At 36.0% G+C, this 18,085-nt stretch overlaps 1 protein-coding gene and 2 pseudogenes across 3 annotated transcripts; 1 reads left to right on the top strand and 2 right to left on the bottom strand.

Moving 5' to 3' along the window:
* Positions 1 to 356: 356 nt before the first annotated feature.
* LOC143586300 (BAG-associated GRAM protein 1-like) lies at positions 357 to 4,891 on the top strand. Its single transcript, XM_077067867.1, has 18 exons — positions 357 to 567; positions 895 to 969; positions 1,160 to 1,257; positions 1,355 to 1,430; positions 1,665 to 1,793; positions 1,881 to 1,927; positions 2,090 to 2,213; positions 2,336 to 2,452; positions 2,760 to 2,789; positions 2,866 to 2,965; positions 3,098 to 3,204; positions 3,569 to 3,700; positions 3,770 to 3,874; positions 3,958 to 4,104; positions 4,177 to 4,230; positions 4,292 to 4,355; positions 4,439 to 4,500; positions 4,570 to 4,891. The coding sequence occupies exons 1-18, from the start codon at positions 400 to 402 to the stop codon at positions 4,645 to 4,647; spliced, it is 1,713 nt and encodes a 570-aa protein (XP_076923982.1). The 5' UTR covers positions 357 to 399; the 3' UTR covers positions 4,648 to 4,891.
* Positions 3,969 to 7,083, bottom strand: LOC143586301 (uncharacterized; annotated as a pseudogene). The gene is made up of 2 exons (XR_013144692.1): positions 5,313 to 7,083; positions 3,969 to 4,080 (listed from the first exon to the last, which is right to left on the bottom strand). The product of XR_013144692.1 is annotated as an uncharacterized LOC143586301 (transcript).
* A 1,653-nt stretch (positions 7,084 to 8,736) lies between these two features.
* LOC143586299 (uncharacterized) lies at positions 8,737 to 15,396 on the bottom strand (annotated as a pseudogene). The gene is made up of 17 exons (XR_013144691.1): positions 15,202 to 15,396; positions 14,655 to 14,819; positions 13,878 to 14,040; positions 13,543 to 13,800; positions 13,379 to 13,467; positions 13,126 to 13,288; positions 12,929 to 13,039; positions 12,056 to 12,811; positions 11,818 to 11,970; positions 11,646 to 11,745; positions 11,471 to 11,565; positions 10,820 to 11,005; positions 10,684 to 10,740; positions 10,530 to 10,601; positions 9,462 to 9,560; positions 9,249 to 9,380; positions 8,737 to 9,163 (listed from the first exon to the last, which is right to left on the bottom strand). The product of XR_013144691.1 is annotated as an uncharacterized LOC143586299 (transcript).
* Positions 15,397 to 18,085: the final 2,689 nt, after the last annotated feature.

The raw sequence follows: 18,085 nt of genomic DNA, 5'->3' as shown, positions 1-18,085 counted from the left end.
TTATTTAATTCTTTTCGATATTCTTGTTTCTTATAATCTATTATTTTGGATTCATAGTAATCTATGTAAAAGTATATTTATACAAAAGTCATGTGTTTTAAGTTAGAAAGTCTAAAAACGTGACTATTTTATTATACCCCTTGGCCCCATGAAAGTTATAAAAGAAAATAAAATAATAATTTAATCTTCTTCTTTGCATTCAACGCTGTCGTCTTCGTCGTCTTTCTTCTTCTTCTTCTTCATTATATTTTACCCGTCGGCCGACTTTGACTTTCTATTTCTATTTGGCAACAACCGTGTAAATGTAAAGTAAACTAGAGAAGACGCTGCTTTCTAATTATAATAATAATAATAATAATAATAATAATAATAATAATAATAATTATTATTGATTCTGAAATGATCACTCAAACTTCAATTGATTATTTGGTGCCTTCGTGGTGGGAAGTCCAAGTAACCGTCGCCGCCGCATTATTCATCATTGCCGCCTACTGCTTCTTCACTAATTACGCATCCGCCGATCATCGCTCTTTGCCTCATGATGTTGATGATGTAATTCACGACAAGGTCATTTCATTTCTCTGATATATTCTATCAATTTCCGATTGATTGATTGCATACTTTAATACTAATTACATCATAAGTTAGTTATTAATATTCAGACACACGTTAAAATTGATAACAAAACGGTTACGTCAAAGTCAAAGTCAAAGTCACTCATGGCTTGTAGATTGAAGCAGTTGTAGTACAGTAGTTTCAAACTTTCAACAATATTCATTCTTCTTCTTCTTCTAATTAGATGTGGATTTTGTTCTATTGTCCTGTCACTATTAATTTCACATGAGTATTGTAATTATTGCCACTTGTAATTTGACATGCACTTATATTTTGTAGATATTAATGGTCCAACCCCAACCACAGCCACAACCAAAGGGGGATCCTAATGCCAACTCACATTACATTATCAAGGTATTGTATTGTGTTGTATTATATTCATCCTATTATTCACTACTACCATTTGTATGACATTAAAATCAGGATGGAGATTGACAATGACTATCCTTTGTCATTTGTCACTCATATGATTTTATCCACTTGCAGTTTTATACATGGTAATTGTATTTACTTTTCGATCAGTGGTTAAACGGATGATGTGTAGGTTGAATTGTTGGCAGCGAAGAATCTTATTGGTGCCAACCTTAATGGCACGTCAGATCCTTATGCGATCATCACTTGTGGTACAGAAAAGCGGTTTAGGTAATCTACGTAATTGTTTATTTTGTTATATTATTAGTTGGTTATGGTTATGGTTATGGTTGTGCCTAACTGTTGCGGATATATGTGTATTTTGCAGTTCAATGGTTCCTGGTTCAAGAAATCCAATGTGGGGAGAAGAATTTAATTTTTCTGTAGATGAACTTCCTGTAACGGTAATATTCAATAAATATTACATCCCGCATTTTTTTATAACTTCCAATTGGAATACCTATTCTTCTCCACCACATATATCAAATATTTTCAATGCCTCTGTCTTCAGATTATATTCACTTACATATATTTATACACCCAAGTATCTATAGAGGATAATAGTACACTTGGATGCCTCTTAAATATGATAATCATATAGCTAGTCTAATATAATATGTAATCTTCATGTTTGACAGATTAATGTGACAATATATGATTGGGATATAATATGGAAAAGCGCAGTGCTTGGTTCAGTGAGCATTCCCATTGAAAGTGAAGGACAAACTGGTGCAGTATGGTATACTTTGAGTAGCCCATCAGGGCAGGTTGAGTATTCTTTCTCCTCTTTGTGGACATTGTATACTAAACACTGATGTCTTGATTTGTCACTTTTTTTTTTTTCTGTTCATCAGGTTTGTCTTCATATCAGAACACAGAAACTCCCTGTTAGTTCTTCCAGGTAGCATGCTTTCCCTATCTAATTTATGCTGTTGATTATTAGTATCTATGTGGATTTAGAGTTCTATCATGACATATCCTTGGTGATATGCATGCTCATTGCTTTATGCTTGCTTGCTTGTACCGACGTTAAGATTTCTTAATATAATGAATGGTGTGATAGGAATTTGAATGGGTATGCTGGTGCTAATCCTCGAAGAAGGATGTCAGTAGACAATCAAGGACCAACAGTGGTACATCAGAAACCTGGCCCTCTGCAGACTATATTTAATCTTCTTCCAGATGAGGCAAATCTCTTCAACTGTTTCATTTATTTCCATTCACAACACACACACACACATGTATATATCTGGTGCTAACCAGAAATGTAGTTGAGGAGCTCAGATGGTGACAGTAATATATTTTTCAGGTACTTGAAAACAGCTTTTCGTGTGCACTGGAGAGGTCATTTCTGTACCACGGTCGTATGTATCTTTCTGCATGGCATATATGTTTCCATTCCAATGTTTTCTCAAAGCAAATAAAGGTTGGCTTATGATTCTCTTCACATAAACAAACGTACCCAGTTGTATCCCTCTCATAGAGTAGGGTCTTGGGAGGGTGTGATGAGGGTAAACCTTACCTCTATCCGAAATAATTCTGTTCAGTGAGGTTTCTTTCCCATGTAATTTTGCTTTGGCTGATACTTTTTGCACGTACTAGTGCACTGCCATACAGTTACCTTTTGTTCATTGTTTCATCGTTTCTTTTATGTAATTTTTGTAGTCTTATCTAATTTTAATGTTATATTATTACTCTTTTGTAAGCATTAATTCTGTTGTCTGTGATAACAGGTGATTATTCCATTGGGTGATATAGATGAGGTTTGTAGTCTCTTTATGGGTTTTGATTATAGAATCTTACAGGTAGTATTTATGACACACAATAATAATTTTGTAGATACGGAGGAGCCAACATGCGTTCATAAATCCTGCAATAACAATAGTTCTCCGCATGGGTGCTGGTGGACATGGTGTTCCTCCCTTGGGAAGTCCAGATGGTCAGTTTAAATACTTTCTGTCATATTTTGATTTCCTTGTTACTAGTCCGAGACCGTACATATATCTGTAGTAACCATCTCATTCAAAATACATCGCTACACAGCTAATGAGTTTCCAAACTTTATTTACAGGTAGAGTTAGATATATGTTTGCATCGTTCTGGAACAGAAATCATACACTAAGAACTTTGCAACGTGCAGCAAACAACTACCATAAAATGCTAGAAGTTGAGAAGAAGGTATGGCCTATATTCATCATTTTATGCCAGACTTGTAATCATAATTGCTCCATTCATGTACAATCTGATAATACCTCTTTCTATAAAAATCTCTAAAAGGATTTCTAATTATTTGATTAAACAATAACAACAATGAAGGCTTTCAGTAGTTGATGATTACAATTTATGTATGACACGAAACTAGTTAAACGAAAACATGATTTACAAAATACTTTAACTGCTTGGTTTAAAAGAAATTCACCTTCCACACATGTTGTCTAATTTTTAGTCTTCTTTTATGTATCACCTGGAAGTACACATCACACAAATTAGCAAAGCCAAATAAATAAGATTCAGATTCAGAGCTGTGAGTTTGCACCTGCAGGAGAAACAGCAGTCAGAGTTGCGCGCAAGCAGTAGCTCTCTAAGCAAGAAGCATGTTAAGATTCCAGAAGAAAGTGCGCCCAAAAAGTATCAGCCATTTATTCAAGAGGATGTTCTCACCGGCATATATAACGTGAGGAAAAACTCTCATTTTACCTTTAACAACCATAATTTATAAACACTCGTTCCTTTAAAATCTCAGGACACCTTTCCGACGACTGCCGAACAATTTTTTGAGTTTTTATTGAAAGACGGTTCCAACTTTATAAATGAGTATCGTTCAGCCCGCAAGGATACTAACCTTAATGTAAGTCTTTGCACTAATGGTTAACTTCTTCTCCATTGCCTGCGAGCTTAGTTAAGCGCTGTCCTTTTATACATTATACACAGATTGGGCAGTGGCATTCTGCTGACGAATATGATGGGCAAGTCAGAGAAATAACTTTTAGATCCCTGTGTAATAGTCCTATGTGCCCACCAGACACTGCCATGACCGAGTGGCAGCATGTTCTGCTGTCGCCGGACAAAAAGAAACTTGTGAGTAGCTAGCTAGCCTAATACAAGTTTTATTAGTTTTTTAGTTGTTAAGTTGACACGCATGATTTGTAGGTATTTGAAACTGTACAACAAGCACATGATGTTCCGTTTGGATCTTATTTCGAGGTACAGTTTGACAATATGCATTTAGAAATGAGTGAATCCTAATTGGTGTTGCATGAATCAGGTCCACTGTAGATGGACTGTTATGACTAATGATGAATCATCAAGCACTATTGATGTTAAAGTGGGTAAGTGCTTGTGTATGTTGGTTATGAGTCAAATAAGCACTAGAAACAGTATTATAGTTGTCTATGTATGTATGATGAATTAGGTGTCCATTTCAAGAAATGGTGTGTGATGCAATCTAAAATAAAGTCTGGTGCTATCAATGAGGTACGGTCCTCTCCTATGAGTTGTTAGTGTTATAATGTGAGTCAGTAAATGATGTTATTTTACATGCAGTATAAGAAAGAGGTCGAGCTAATGCTGCAAGTGGCCCGTTCATGCATCAACTCGCCTCCTCCTCCGCCTAATACATAACCATAACTATAGAGGAAGAAGAAAGCACTCTCTTTTGTTAATAGAGACAATTGTTAATATGCTTGCTTTTGTAATACCAACACATTTCCTTCTGTATTGTAATCAGTCAGGTGTGGGTGCTAATTTGTAAAATAAAAGTATTTATTACACTTAATATAATTATTAAATATATGTCTAACTGATTTTCTTTAGTTGCATGGCAATCCTTAACAAGAAAACTAATATCAAAATAAAAAACTACAAGCATCAGCCTTTCAGGTACAATGTGGATCCATCCTAACCTAACCTAAGGATCCAACTAGTTTAAGACCACTAAACCAGAAGATGTTAACTATGCGACTCGAAAACCTAACCTAAGGATCCAACAAGAAAACTTGAATTATAAATACAAACAACAGGAGAATAAGTAAATTAGCAGTAACTGAACAGGAGACATTCTAATTGTATGCGACTCGACACGAAAAAAGCTTAACTGCTCTTGACAAGTTAAAACATTTTAATTTCTTCACATCATATTAATTTAATTTGTTAAATGTTTATTTATCCAGTATATCACTAACAATGAAATCATGGTAACTAAATATAAATGAATCTTGACTTTAGAAAATAGCACAGTACTAGTACAACATTCTTACTTGAAACAACAAAGATTATGACTTCAATACCTCTGTGGGTTGTAGATTCTTGGGCTCCAGCATCTTTGACTTTCATATTGCAGTCCAACAGCATCAGAAATTGAGATTCAACTTCGCCATACGAAACTTAAAAGAAGCGGAAATCACACAATTTAGAAAGGTTTTATGCATTTTGAATACAATTTGGATGCTTTTCAAACATTTCGACAAGCTTAACCCTTTCAACCCATATCCAATTTGACCATCCTTCTAAGTTTCATCAGTTTGACCCCTTAGAGCCAAAGTACAACTCAAACCGGCCCGTTAACCCATAACATAAACTGATCAGGTACGGGTCAAGAAGTAATAGGATAGTTATAGAGATGCCCATCTATATCAGGAAGAAAATCTCGTTCCATCATCTTCTCTTTAACAATATCATACGTCATATGATTAGGTACCAAACCCTTTTCCAGCATCTTGTTCAGAAACTCATTCGCCTGATCTAGCTTACCCTTCTCACAAAAAGCCTTAATCACCACATTATATGTCGCAACATTAGGCCGCCTCCTTTCTTTTTCCATCCTCGTCATTACATTTAGTGCAGCCCTTAGGTTACCTTCCTCACAATAACCAGATATCAAAATATTATATGTCAACTGAATAGGAACCAAACCTTCACAAGGCATCTCGTTTAAAAGCTTAACCGCCTCTCGTGACTCCCCATTTTTACAAAGCGCACCGATTCGTATATTATATGTTACAACATCAGCTTTCAAACCTCTTTCCTTCATGTCATCCACAAGCCTATTAACAGCCTCTATATCTCCCTCTCTACTATACCCCGTGATTAAACAATTATAAGTTGCAACATTGGATTAACACTACCCTTTAACATCGAATTATATAGCTTAACCGCCTCATCCAAACGTCCACCTTGAAGATACGCGTTAATCAAAGTATTATACGTATACACATTAGGAACCAAACCTTGCTTAAATATATCATCAAACACCTCTCTACATTCCTTCACCATTTTCTTCTTGCAAAATCCATTCATCACAACGTTATAAGTAATAACACTCGGCTTCACACCCGACTCAACTATTTGATCCCGCAACGTGAGAGCTTCGTCATGCTTCCCCAAACCACAAAGCCCGTTAATCAAAACATTATACGTGACCACATCCGGTTTCAACCTGTCAACCTGCATTTTCTTGAACAGATTCATCGCAGCAGAAACATTTTCATCCTTGCAAAAGCCATCAATGAGCGCATTATACGTAATATTATTCGGAAAAACGCCCCGTTTAACCATTTCCTTCGTTACCACATCCGCTTTATACATCTTCCCCATTTTACAATATCCCGCAACAAGCGTATTATACGTCACCACCGAAGGCACAATCCCCCTAACCTGCATATCCTCAAACACATCCGCCGCCTTACCTACCCTCCCCGCCTTACATAACCCGTTAATCACCATATTAAACGTACCCGCATTAACCGCAATCCGTCTCTTACACATCTCTTGATAAACAAACTCGACACACCCAAATCTCTGTTTTCTAACCAACAACTTAATTAACTCGTTACACGAACCCACCGACAACTTAAGCCCGTAATCACCGGCTCTATCGAAAGCCTCTAATCCCGATTCACTCATCTCGTGTTTCGCATAACATAATAGTAACAAATCGACTATAATCGAGTTCGCGCAGGCGTTATCGCAAACGGATTGAAGGGTACGGAGAATCGAGCAACACGGGTGTTTGGTGATATTGATTTTAAGTACTGGGGTATCGAAAAGTGATCTGATTTGATCGTACCTGTTGGAATTGGCTAAGAGGTATAAGAGTTTGCAGTAGTGTTGGAGTGAGTGGGATGTATGGAAGTGTTGTTGGGACCATTTGAAGTAGCGTAGAACGACGTCGTACGGGGCGTTTGAGTCGTAGAGGTGTCGGAGGAAGTGTGTAGGGGGTGTGGATTTGGTTAAGGATTTGAGAGTATGCCATTGTTGGTTTCGTATGAGATCACAGGAGTCTGATAGGTTTGTGGGTTCTGAAGAATAATAATAATATGAAGAAGAAGCCCTAATGCTGGGAACTCGGACACGATGAAGAAGACGAATCATATCAGCAAACTTCAAACATGAACTAAACACTACTATTTATTATTCCAGTCTTCGTTTGTTTGCAGATAACACTTTCAACTTTTATCTTATTTGTTTTTGTCACTTTTTTATTAACGAATGACTAACGTTGTTCCTGGAATCTCGTTACCAGATTGCCGGATGCATCTTATTGATTGGTTCTCTCTTTGAGTCAGTTGGACCTTGGAGTTGCTACGGGCACCTTCAGTAGATGTCCGAACCACCTTGAATTAGAGGACGCCGGCTACAGCGGAAACCTAGTCGTGCTGCCTTTCTCTTCTCTGTTGCCAGTCGCTGGAAAATCGGGATTCCACTAACGACGTTAGTCTTTCAATAGTAAGGGAGTGACAAAAACAGATATGATGAAAGTTGAGAGTGGTGTGTAACAAATTAAAAGTTGAGAATGCTATCAGCAAACGGGTGAAAATTGGGGAAATTAAAAACCAATATCCTTATTTTTTTTAAAAAAAATTATAAAAATTGTGAGCTGTGATTTAATTGGTTAGAACGAAGTCTGGCATCAAACCAAGCCCATTATGCCCGCTGATGCCATGGCGCCCCGAATTCACCATGGCTTAATGGTGTTTGGCGTCTTCAATTATCTAAAGAAAACTGAAAGTGGAAATGAATTAAATAAAATCATATGATATGTTTGATCGACAAATGAAACCAGGTTGCTTAAAATGATAATGTTTAATAGCTAGAATATAAAATAGTAACAAGTTACATAATTATACATCTTCTCTATTGGTATAAAAGAAAATGATTTTTGGACAAGTGTCTTCTTCAAAACAACTCTTTCTTTTTATTTTTACTTTATGTTAATCTGACACCTGCCTTAACTACAGTGCATAACGTTGATTTAAGAACACAACGGAGGTTGAGGACGGTTTTTGTTTCCCTCTCGGATGACCAAAACCATGCAAATCAGTTTCAACACCTCCATTTGACGCCTCTTTTATTATAGTCTTGAGTAAGCTCCATCAGTTTATAACAGAGATGATTGTGAAATCGATGAACTGGTCGTAATCAATCTTGCAGTGCCACGAAACCAAATCAACCAATCACAATTGCTACGATTTTGTGTCAGTACTCGACTTTTAAGAGTAGTAGATTACAAATGTTGGCAAATAATGTTTAGAGCTTGTAAGTGTTTTGACTTCAGATTCTAACAAGGCTGTCACTTCCATGTGGTTGAAATTGGTTAAACAGGGTAAAGAATAATCCAAAATGAATTTGGTTAAATAGAGTCAAGAATATTCCAAAATGAATTTTATGTTGACTTTTAGGTAGTCAAGGATTAGCATTTCAAGAGATTGTGAGAACATGTAACTTGTTTAAAAACAAAGCACACACTATAAAACTTGTTTAAAAGTTAAATGAATATAATTACAACACCTTCATTCAAATATCAAACTGAAATGGTCTTAGCCAACTTAAAACTAACAGAGGAGTCGGGGGCAGGGGCATTAATCAGATTTCCAGTGCCAGACATGTAAAAGTTGTTGTAATTTATTCTGGTAACTAAATCCGCCAAATGTGGAAACTGACCCACATTAAGCTTGAAAGACAGAACCCTGAGGAGGAAGGCTATGCAGCCATCAAACTGCTTGTCAATGCGATCAACTTCCTCGTGGCACCTAGCTCTAACTGCAGTAACTGTTCCACCACTACTTAACGTCTGCTGCACCATATACAAGTCCAAAGCCAGTCCAAGTATGATGTTGATCCGGCTTGCTATCAGTGCCCACTGTCAACCAACCCATAAAGCAAAAATAATCAATGAATCAATGCAAGTTGTTGTAAAACACAGAAAGAAAGGTGTTACTACTGACAAGCTTGTCTGGAACTACAAAGCACTGGCGCTGAATAGAGAGTAAGTAGGCCTCATGCACTTGAATCACTTCATCAAGAGATCCAGCTGCTGCCATGCCTTCACATAACTCACTCCATGCACTATGATACACCTACACACACACCAATCATAAATTATTCTAAAAAATAAAAAACAAACAAACATGTAAGGTAAAGCAGTGGTTATTACTTACTCGGTCCATGACATATTGATGAAAGGCGTCAACAAAATGAAGAAGCTTTTGCTCCACCAACCACCTATGCTTCCGGTTCACCGTTGTGCTGCCTCGTTCCTGAAACATACACTAACTTATAATCAGTTACATTCCTTTATATCATCCATCTCACACGTATGTAGTTTAGACTAAGCCTAGCAAAACAGGTTGGTCGGGTCAAACCGGGCTGATTTAATAAAAAGGTTCATTATGGTTCGGGTCAAAACAGACATATAAAACTCTTTCTGAACAAATGAACAGAACAAGCACCAACACTTAACAAACGATTTTTTTTTTCGTTAAGAAAATGACGTGTTCGTGTTAGCTTATCTTCTTTCGTTATTATTCTAATAAAACAAACTGCAAAACAAACACAAACGATCATAAACGACTAAATATGTAAATGATGGGCCGGCCAATTAGTACCACTAACATGCAAAATTATACAATTACGTAAACGAATGACCACAAATGAACGAATATAAACAAACATACATTAACGAAACACGTGTCTATGTTTATTCGTTTAACTAAACGAAAAAATTAATTTTCTTTCGTAGGTTTATCAAGCAAACAAACAAAAAATTTTATTCACTTTCGATGAAATATTAAATAAACGACCATTAGACAGTAATTAAATGTTTGATTATTATACCTGGCTAATTTATTAACATGTATGTGTTTATTTGAAAGTAAATAAGAAAACGTTGTGCACATTTATGAGAAAAAATAACCAATTAATATAATAGAATTAATAATAACGAAATTATAATGTTATCTATTGACAGCAAGCTGTTTGCTTTTTTTAAACCTAGCCACCAACTTGCCATCTTACAAGTTACAACCCATTGACCCAGTCACCTAGCTTGTTTATCTTACAACCCTGTTGGAAACTTAGTTTTTAAACTCTTCTATCCATCTCAACCCGTAGGCCCCATATTGCCCAAACATTAAAAAAAGGAGTTTGTTTGGGCTGGTCTAGTTTAGACAGCAGTTATAAACTTATAATGGATCATAGAAAAACTAAAAGACTGTATTAAGTAGCACCTTCCACATCCATCGCCGAGCTTTATCAAGGACAGATTTGGCACGCTTGACCCTTAACAAGAAATTCATCACCTAACAACCATCAGAAATAATTAGTTCCAACACAAACACACGTATAAAAAAAGAAAAAAAATGAAAGAAAAGCTAGAGCTACCTGATTGTACTTGTTTAAAGCTTCAGCATTTGCAATGAGTTCAAGTGGCCAGGACACCTATCATGATGATGATAAATTATACATTACAGGATAATTAATTACTTACTTTATGCAGAAGCAGCAAGATATTACCTACCTTGTATGTAAATTTGAGTGAGTCAAGATCATTGATCAACAATGTCTGTGCACGAGCTTTACGGGGACTTGACACAACAATTGAAGACGAAGTATTAGTCGGTTGACCACCCATATTTGTTAAAGACACCACTAAGGAATCTGGCGAGCTTAGTAGTGTACCATCAGCAGAGTTTCTAATTGATTCCTGTAGTCATTAATAATTAAGTATACCAGCCTCGATCTAGAGATTCAAATGGAAATATGATATTAAATTTATCCAATAACAGCCTATAACCAAGTTTCTAAATAACTACTCACTACTCCTAGGAAAGATATACAACACTGAACTTAGATGATGCATATAATCAAACAGCAGTACATGTATTTTTACATTCCAAAACCTGATTCTAAATGTCTACAAAGTCATTTTTATATTGTAGACTTGAAAAGCAGATATTAAGACCCTGATACTGATGGTAATTGGAGTTAATAATAAAGCTTTTATAGACAAATCCAGAATTACAAATATCTACTTATACCTGATGGATGCATCTTCTTAATAACATGCTTTTTAATCACATAAACAAGCAGAAGCTTCATAAAAACAAGCAAATACAGAAACACTAGAATATACAAGGAAGCTCTTGGGTATTAAGATGCAAACATGTACCTGTAACACCGTATTTAGCTCAAAATCATCATCCCATGATTCTCCTTTATCCAGCTTTTTAAATACTACTGCCAAGAAATGCTGTAGTAGATCACCTGGTTCCATTAACAATGCAAACCTTTCAGAATTTCTCAAAGCAATAAGCATACACAGCTTCCAGATAAGAAATACATACCAGAGCCTAATAAATACACATTACGTAATACCCCTAGCTCGTCCATTAATTTCCAGTCACGTAGCAACTTTGACAGTATCTGACTGCCAATATTATCTACCTGAAGCATTATTATATTATAAACCATTAGGGCATGCCATGTATTAAAGTGGCTTTCAGTTGAATCATATACCTGCTTCTTGATATAAAAAGTAAGGCATTCCTGCAGAATAACAACAGTAAGTGGAGTAGACTTTGGTTCAACACTTTGAATCCAGCTAAGAACTTTTGACACGAGAGTGCTATTTTTCTGAAATGATAAAAGCTCCGAAACAAGAAGGTCCTCCTGTTTCAGATTTAATATGAGTTCCACAACCATCGCCTTTCTACATAAAGTTAAAGAAAAATGCTATCTGAATATTAACATATACCTTAAAAGATGGAAGAACAGTTGGAAATGGAAATAATGCTTCCACCGCTTTTTTGTCATGTCGGGAGTCAGAATCACCAAATGGAAAACCATAGGCATAATTTGTTCCTTTAGAAGTGGTCCCATCAAATATAGCTTTTCTCAATTCTTCATCATTCAAAGGAGGAAGAACATAGTTGTTAGACAAGTTTAACAAATTCCAATCACCGGCATTTGCTTGCAGAAGCTTTTGGCAGACAGTGATGGTGGGATTTTCAGGACAGAAGGAGCAAATACTCTCTCTTTTTGCAGTTAGTCCATCAACCAAAAACTTATACCAAATCTTTTCTGACTATGATGTTCTTACACAGGCTTCAGTTGCAGATACAATTTTATCATTTTGCCAAAAGGATTGAGACATGTGATCACCATGGCCAATTAGAGCTGTTAATGACAAACAAAATATCTCTGATAAGCTTAGCTGATTGGTGTCATCGTGCCTACCAGCTAGTACTGATGATGATGAGGATGATGCTATAGGAACATGTTGAATCAACTGCAATGACTTTCCAGCTGATAATATCTCTTTTGCATTATCCTTAAGAAACAGAGGGCAAACCATAAGATCCCTTTCATTTTGCCCCTTAATTTTGGATGAAAGTGGTATCTTTTTCTGTGTCACATGAGCCATGCCTGGCTTCTTGGATCTTAAGAGGTAACTCTTCTCCCAGAATTCAGCTTCATCTATCGCAATGGTCTTGTTAGCATAAAAGAACATCTGCAAATTTGGAACAGAGAGTAAAATGTTAATCCATGATAATGGAAAATATAAACCAACTATAAGCAGACTAGTGATAAATTATTATTCCCTGTGGAATATCTAAAAATAAATTACCTCCTCAAAGGGATCATCTAATATTCCCTCAAAAATCCAGGAATCAAGAACCTCAATATATGGCAATAAACATCCAACAAATATATAGAGTAGCATTCTGTACGAGTCTTCCTGAAAAACCAGCAAACGCAACCTAAATCAGATGAAAATGAAATGTGACAACAGAAACCGAGTAAATGACTGAGAAATATGATAACCTCGCCACCTTGCACAACACAGGCATCGTTAAGTTTCTCATAAAGACGGTTAAGAATGTGAACAGCCACTTCTGCTGATGAAAAACGAGCGTCACCTTCAATGTACTCTTTGGGGATGGCGTTATGCACTATCTGGAATAAGTATTCTGCTCCAGAACAAAGACTAAACATAAAAATGTCATCAGACTTGTAATGAGCAAAAGCAATAGAGTAATGGTAACTTTCGCCACAAGTTTCAATTATGTTTGCATACCTTGTTAAAGAACTTGCCGATCCCAAAATGGTTGGAGTGTTGGAGTGCTTCATCTTTACCTCCTCTTTCAAAGCAAGATCACGTAACTTCTGCTTTGAGAAAACAGGGAAAATGTTCAAAATAAAAGTGAAACAGTCAATGCCTCAAAATGTGGCATTACTAACCTCAAGCCATGCGGAAACTGAACAAGCAAATGCTCTTAAAGTAGGCGGAGGCAATCTCGCTTCCGTCTTAGCAAGCATAATCTCTACCAATTTCAAGCAAGTGGCTGAATATAAGAACTTATCTAAAACCACATGAAGACTGGTCTGAGAAAGGTGAGTTACATATAACCCATCTTTCGCACGATAACACTGTCCGATCCGGTCCCAATTAAACAAACAACTTGAAAACCCTTGAAGTATCTGTAACACGCCTCTCACCTAAAACCCAAAAAGGACATAATCAATAACGATACCATAATAGAATGTGCGAACAAACAGATGGAGATTGAATGTACCAAATCGATTTCGTTTGTGCGTGAAGAGGGTAAGGGAGACGTGAAGTGTAAACCCGTAGTGAATTGACTGTTGATCTTGTCAATTAAACTTTTAGGAGCTTCCATTATTTCAGACTATGATGTGGAGATATAAGCCTTATTTCTGAAGGGGAATAGATTGCAGCTGTTGGCAGAGAAAGAGAAAGTAAGAATTCATTTGAAAAGCGCCAAGACAATGGAATTAGGAACCAGGAATAAGAAAGCACGACAGTGCATGGTTTCAAGTTGGGGTCAGCCCATTCATTTTTTGTATTTGAAACTAATGCTTGCATGTTCGGCCCTATTTTCAAGAACCAGATTTACTAATTATTAGGGGTCCGGTTTTGATGGTTTTTAGGTCCAATTATGAGTCAAACCGTTAATAATGGTTTTTAATAGTTGAAATCCATAACCGAACCGTTGGAATAATAGAACTGAACGGTTTGGTTCAGTGTCATGGTTTCTTTTCCTACTAGCTAGATTGAAGCCAGTAAAACTATAAACTCTTCTAATGCTTTGATTCTGTTTAAAAGTTGGTATATGGACTTCTGTTATGGTTAACTATATAAGACCCACAAATAAATGTTTAATGAGATTAAGGTATATTGGTAGTAAACGATAAGCCCAAAGTTAACAGAAATGAATCATGGTCATCCGATTTCACCATGTTCATTTAAAATTATAAAGTCATTATAACACAGGTTAATGACTCATAAAAAGAGCATAAAAAATACTAAAGTCGGAAGCTTGAAATATTACCAGATGGGAATTTTCGTGTCAAACCACAAGAACAGTTAACTTCAATGTTCTCTGCCGCCACCCAAAATAACTAGACGCCTGCTCCCTCTCTTCTAGTGCGACCTCATCCAAATCAGCAGCAAAGGCATACTATTTGAACGGTGGCGTTGGAATTTTATCAAATACCTATAATTCAACAATTCAAATCAAACTTTATGAACAGTGGCATTTCATCAAACACCTGGTGTGCATACTAAATCTTGAAGCATTTTAATCAATTTGTTTAGGTTCAACACACAAGACTTATTCATTCAAGCAGTTTCTACATACTATTTGCAAGTTTCTTATAACAGAAAACACTAATTGTTCAAGTTTTTAGAGTCTAGGTTAAACTTCATGAAAACCCATTTACCCAATTTCTTGATTTGCACATAGAATTGATTTAATCATCAAATGTGATGAGTCTAAGTTCGAATTTAATCATAAAAAATTGAGATTTCCGGAAGATTAACTTCAGTTGATAAGATAACCCACCTTAATTGATGAGGTTAGGGCTAGAAAAGCTTACAACTTGATGATTTCTAAAGCTTTCAATCACAATTGGAAGATGATAATGTTGGATTTTATCTTCAATTTGACGCTCCAAAGATGCAATTCACCTTCGTCGTCTTCTTCATGTTCGTCGTTCCATTACTAAAATCCAGTTTTTATAATCTAAAGTTTGATCCCCTCAACTCTAGTCACTACCCATATATCACACAAACTTACTTTTTTTTTAACAGCAAATTTCATCACACAAACTTGCTCCTTTAATTTTTTTTTTTAAGAACGGCAACTTTTTATTAAAAGAACCCAAGCAAAAAGCTAGAGCCAAACAACATAAGAATTAAAAAGAAAAATTACACCATTCACTCCAATATAAGCTACGGAACGAAGATCTATTTTTATTCATAAAAACATATAAACGATAATGATTTGATGCCCTCCAACTTGCTACTTTATAAATTCAAGCCTTTCTATTATAAAAATAAAAATCTTTCTCGTTTAATTTTATTAGGTAAACAAACTAATGGTGCAAACGAGCTGAGCTATTCGCGATTTACGTGAGATAGGCTAGTTAAAAAGTTCGATCGAGCCGGAGCTCGAGCTTGAGCCTAACAGTAAGCTCGTTTAATAAACGAGTTTGAGCCCGAGCTTCACTTATCGAGCTCGAGCCGGCTCGCAAGCCTAAACGAGCCCGAACCTGAGCTTCACTTATATAATGTTATGAAAATATAAATAAAAATAACTAAATAATATATATTATTTTATACATAAAATTGTAATAGAAAAATAATTATAATTATATAAAAAAATAATTGATAAATAGTAAACGAGTCGAGCTCGAGCTTGAAAATCTACTGACGATTCGAGCTCGAGCTTTGAAAATATAGCTCAAAACAAGCTGAGCTTGCGCTATGTGTAAGTTAAACGAGCCGAGCTCGAGCCTGCTAGTCGAGCTCAGGCTCGGCTCGACTCGTTTGCACCCCTAAATAAAACCATTCACAATATAATAAAATATATTAATTGATTTAAAAACAAAAAACTAGATGTTACAATTAATCCTAAGAGAAATACTACAAATGCAACATTGTATTTCATTTTTATCTACATGCGTAACACTTTTTAACATGCATTTTCAATTTCCACACTAACATGCATAAGCTCTACTTCTTTAGTGATAATGAAATCTCGCCAACACCTTTTATTGGTGACGTAACATTTATGCTATTAGTCATGAGGAATTAATGTCATGAGTCAGAAAACATGTATATGAAATCGATGGATCTCCGTACCGAAAAGGAGGCGGACTTTATAGCTTCAAAGGCAGGGCCGTCTCGTGGGTAAGCTAAATGAGGCGATGGCTTTAGGCCTCCAGTTTTACAGGGCCTCCATCTTAAATAAGAGTTACGTATTATGAGATTTTGAAAATAGAGTTCTTTTAGAATTAGTAATTCATTAATAGGCCACAAGCTAAGAAGGATTGTTTCATATTCATTATCCGTGCATATCATCCATATTCTATAATTCTTGTATACTCTCCAACGCTACACGCATAGAGAAAAGAAAAGAAAAATGCCTCAATATTTTAGTTAGTTTTAGGCCTCCGAGAACGTTGAGCCAGCCCTGTTCAAAGGGGAAACACAAGTTGTTAATGTTTAATGGATGACGTCGGTTCTACGAAAGATCCATGTTTCTCTTTCATGTCAACCCACTCTATGGTGAGTCAATCTTGGCGCTACTTATAGTTAAGCTGTTTCATTAGGCCATGTGTACTGGGGCTTGAGTTTGGGCGACAAAGGGCGAGAAGGGGCGCGAACACCCCCCCCCCCCCCCGGGCGATATGTGGGCGAAAAGGGGCAGGGGCGGGGTTCTTTTGTCGCCGGCTTGAAGAAGAAAATAATAATATTATATTAATATTACCGTTGGATAACGGCTAAATTAAAAAAGAAATTAAATTAAAAACTTAATATAAATATCAAACTAATTAAACCATTTTCACCATATCATACACAAACTCAAACATAAAAATACCAATCAACTGAAGGCGGATTTGGTTCAACACGTGTGGGATAATCGTCCCGTTGAGGACGAGGACGAAGAGGAGGAGGAGGACGAAGAGGAGGAGGAGGACGAAGACGAGGACGAAGATGAAGACGAATAGATTAGTTTTTTTATTTGTATTTTTATATGTATTTTGTTGTGGTCTGTTTTTTATTATAATTTATTTTTATTATTGGTGTGTTTTTTTAGTTTTATGTATTTTTTTTATTTTTTTTTTAATTTTAATACATTTTTATTTAATTATTCAAATAAATTGGTTTTTATTTGTTTAGTTTAATTATAAAAAAACAATAAAAAAAAGATACCGTGGACCCAATTTGTAGCCCCTATACAATTACAACACAAAAACAAATTTCCACACCTTGCTGATTGGGCGCCACGTGTCGCAGTTCGCCCTCATTTGTAGCCCCTTCACTACGCATAGCCTTAGTTCACGAGACACGAAATATCTTGAGATTGACTTACACTTAGTGACATTAGATATCTCCGGTTCTCAATGCATCTACAACCACACTACTTGCTAATCTACTAATCAAAGGATTGACTTCAACTCGATATGATTATCTCAAGCCTAAGCTTCAAGTCGCTTCCTCGGTTTTTCTTTCAAGGGAATGGTACCAGCTATCATTTACACTCACTCACATATAAGGTCTATACATATGATATGTTTATCATTAGTGAACGAAAGAGTGAGTTCATTGCAAGTGTAAGGTTTGAGGAATTTTAAGGTGGAAAAAGTTTGCTGTAAAAAAAAATCTAGAATATTTTATGCATAGGACAGCTAGTTCATATATATGAAACCTGAAAGGTAAGTTTTATTCATTTACGAAGGAAATTTTTAATGTCTG

The sequence above is a fragment of the Bidens hawaiensis genome, unplaced genomic scaffold, assembly GCF_021521415.1.
Source record: "Bidens hawaiensis isolate Kalapana, Puna unplaced genomic scaffold, B.hawaiensis_p1.1 tig00034606_1, whole genome shotgun sequence".
Taxonomy (NCBI): Eukaryota; Viridiplantae; Streptophyta; class Magnoliopsida; order Asterales; family Asteraceae; genus Bidens; species Bidens hawaiensis.
This window is presented reverse-complemented; position numbering and strand designations above follow the sequence as displayed.

What these genes read in the sequence shown, in the direction of transcription:
- LOC143586300 (XM_077067867.1), top strand. Translation starts at nt 400, where the DNA reads ATGATCACTCAAACTTCAATTGATTATTTGGTGCCTTCGTGGTGGGAA. An exon ending in ATGATGTAATTCACGACAAG is followed by an intron (nt 568 to 894) that starts GTCATTTCATTT and finishes TATATTTTGTAG; the next exon opens with ATATTAATGGTCCAACCCCA. An exon ending in ACTCACATTACATTATCAAG is followed by an intron (nt 970 to 1,159) that starts GTATTGTATTGT and finishes GATGATGTGTAG; the next exon opens with GTTGAATTGTTGGCAGCGAA.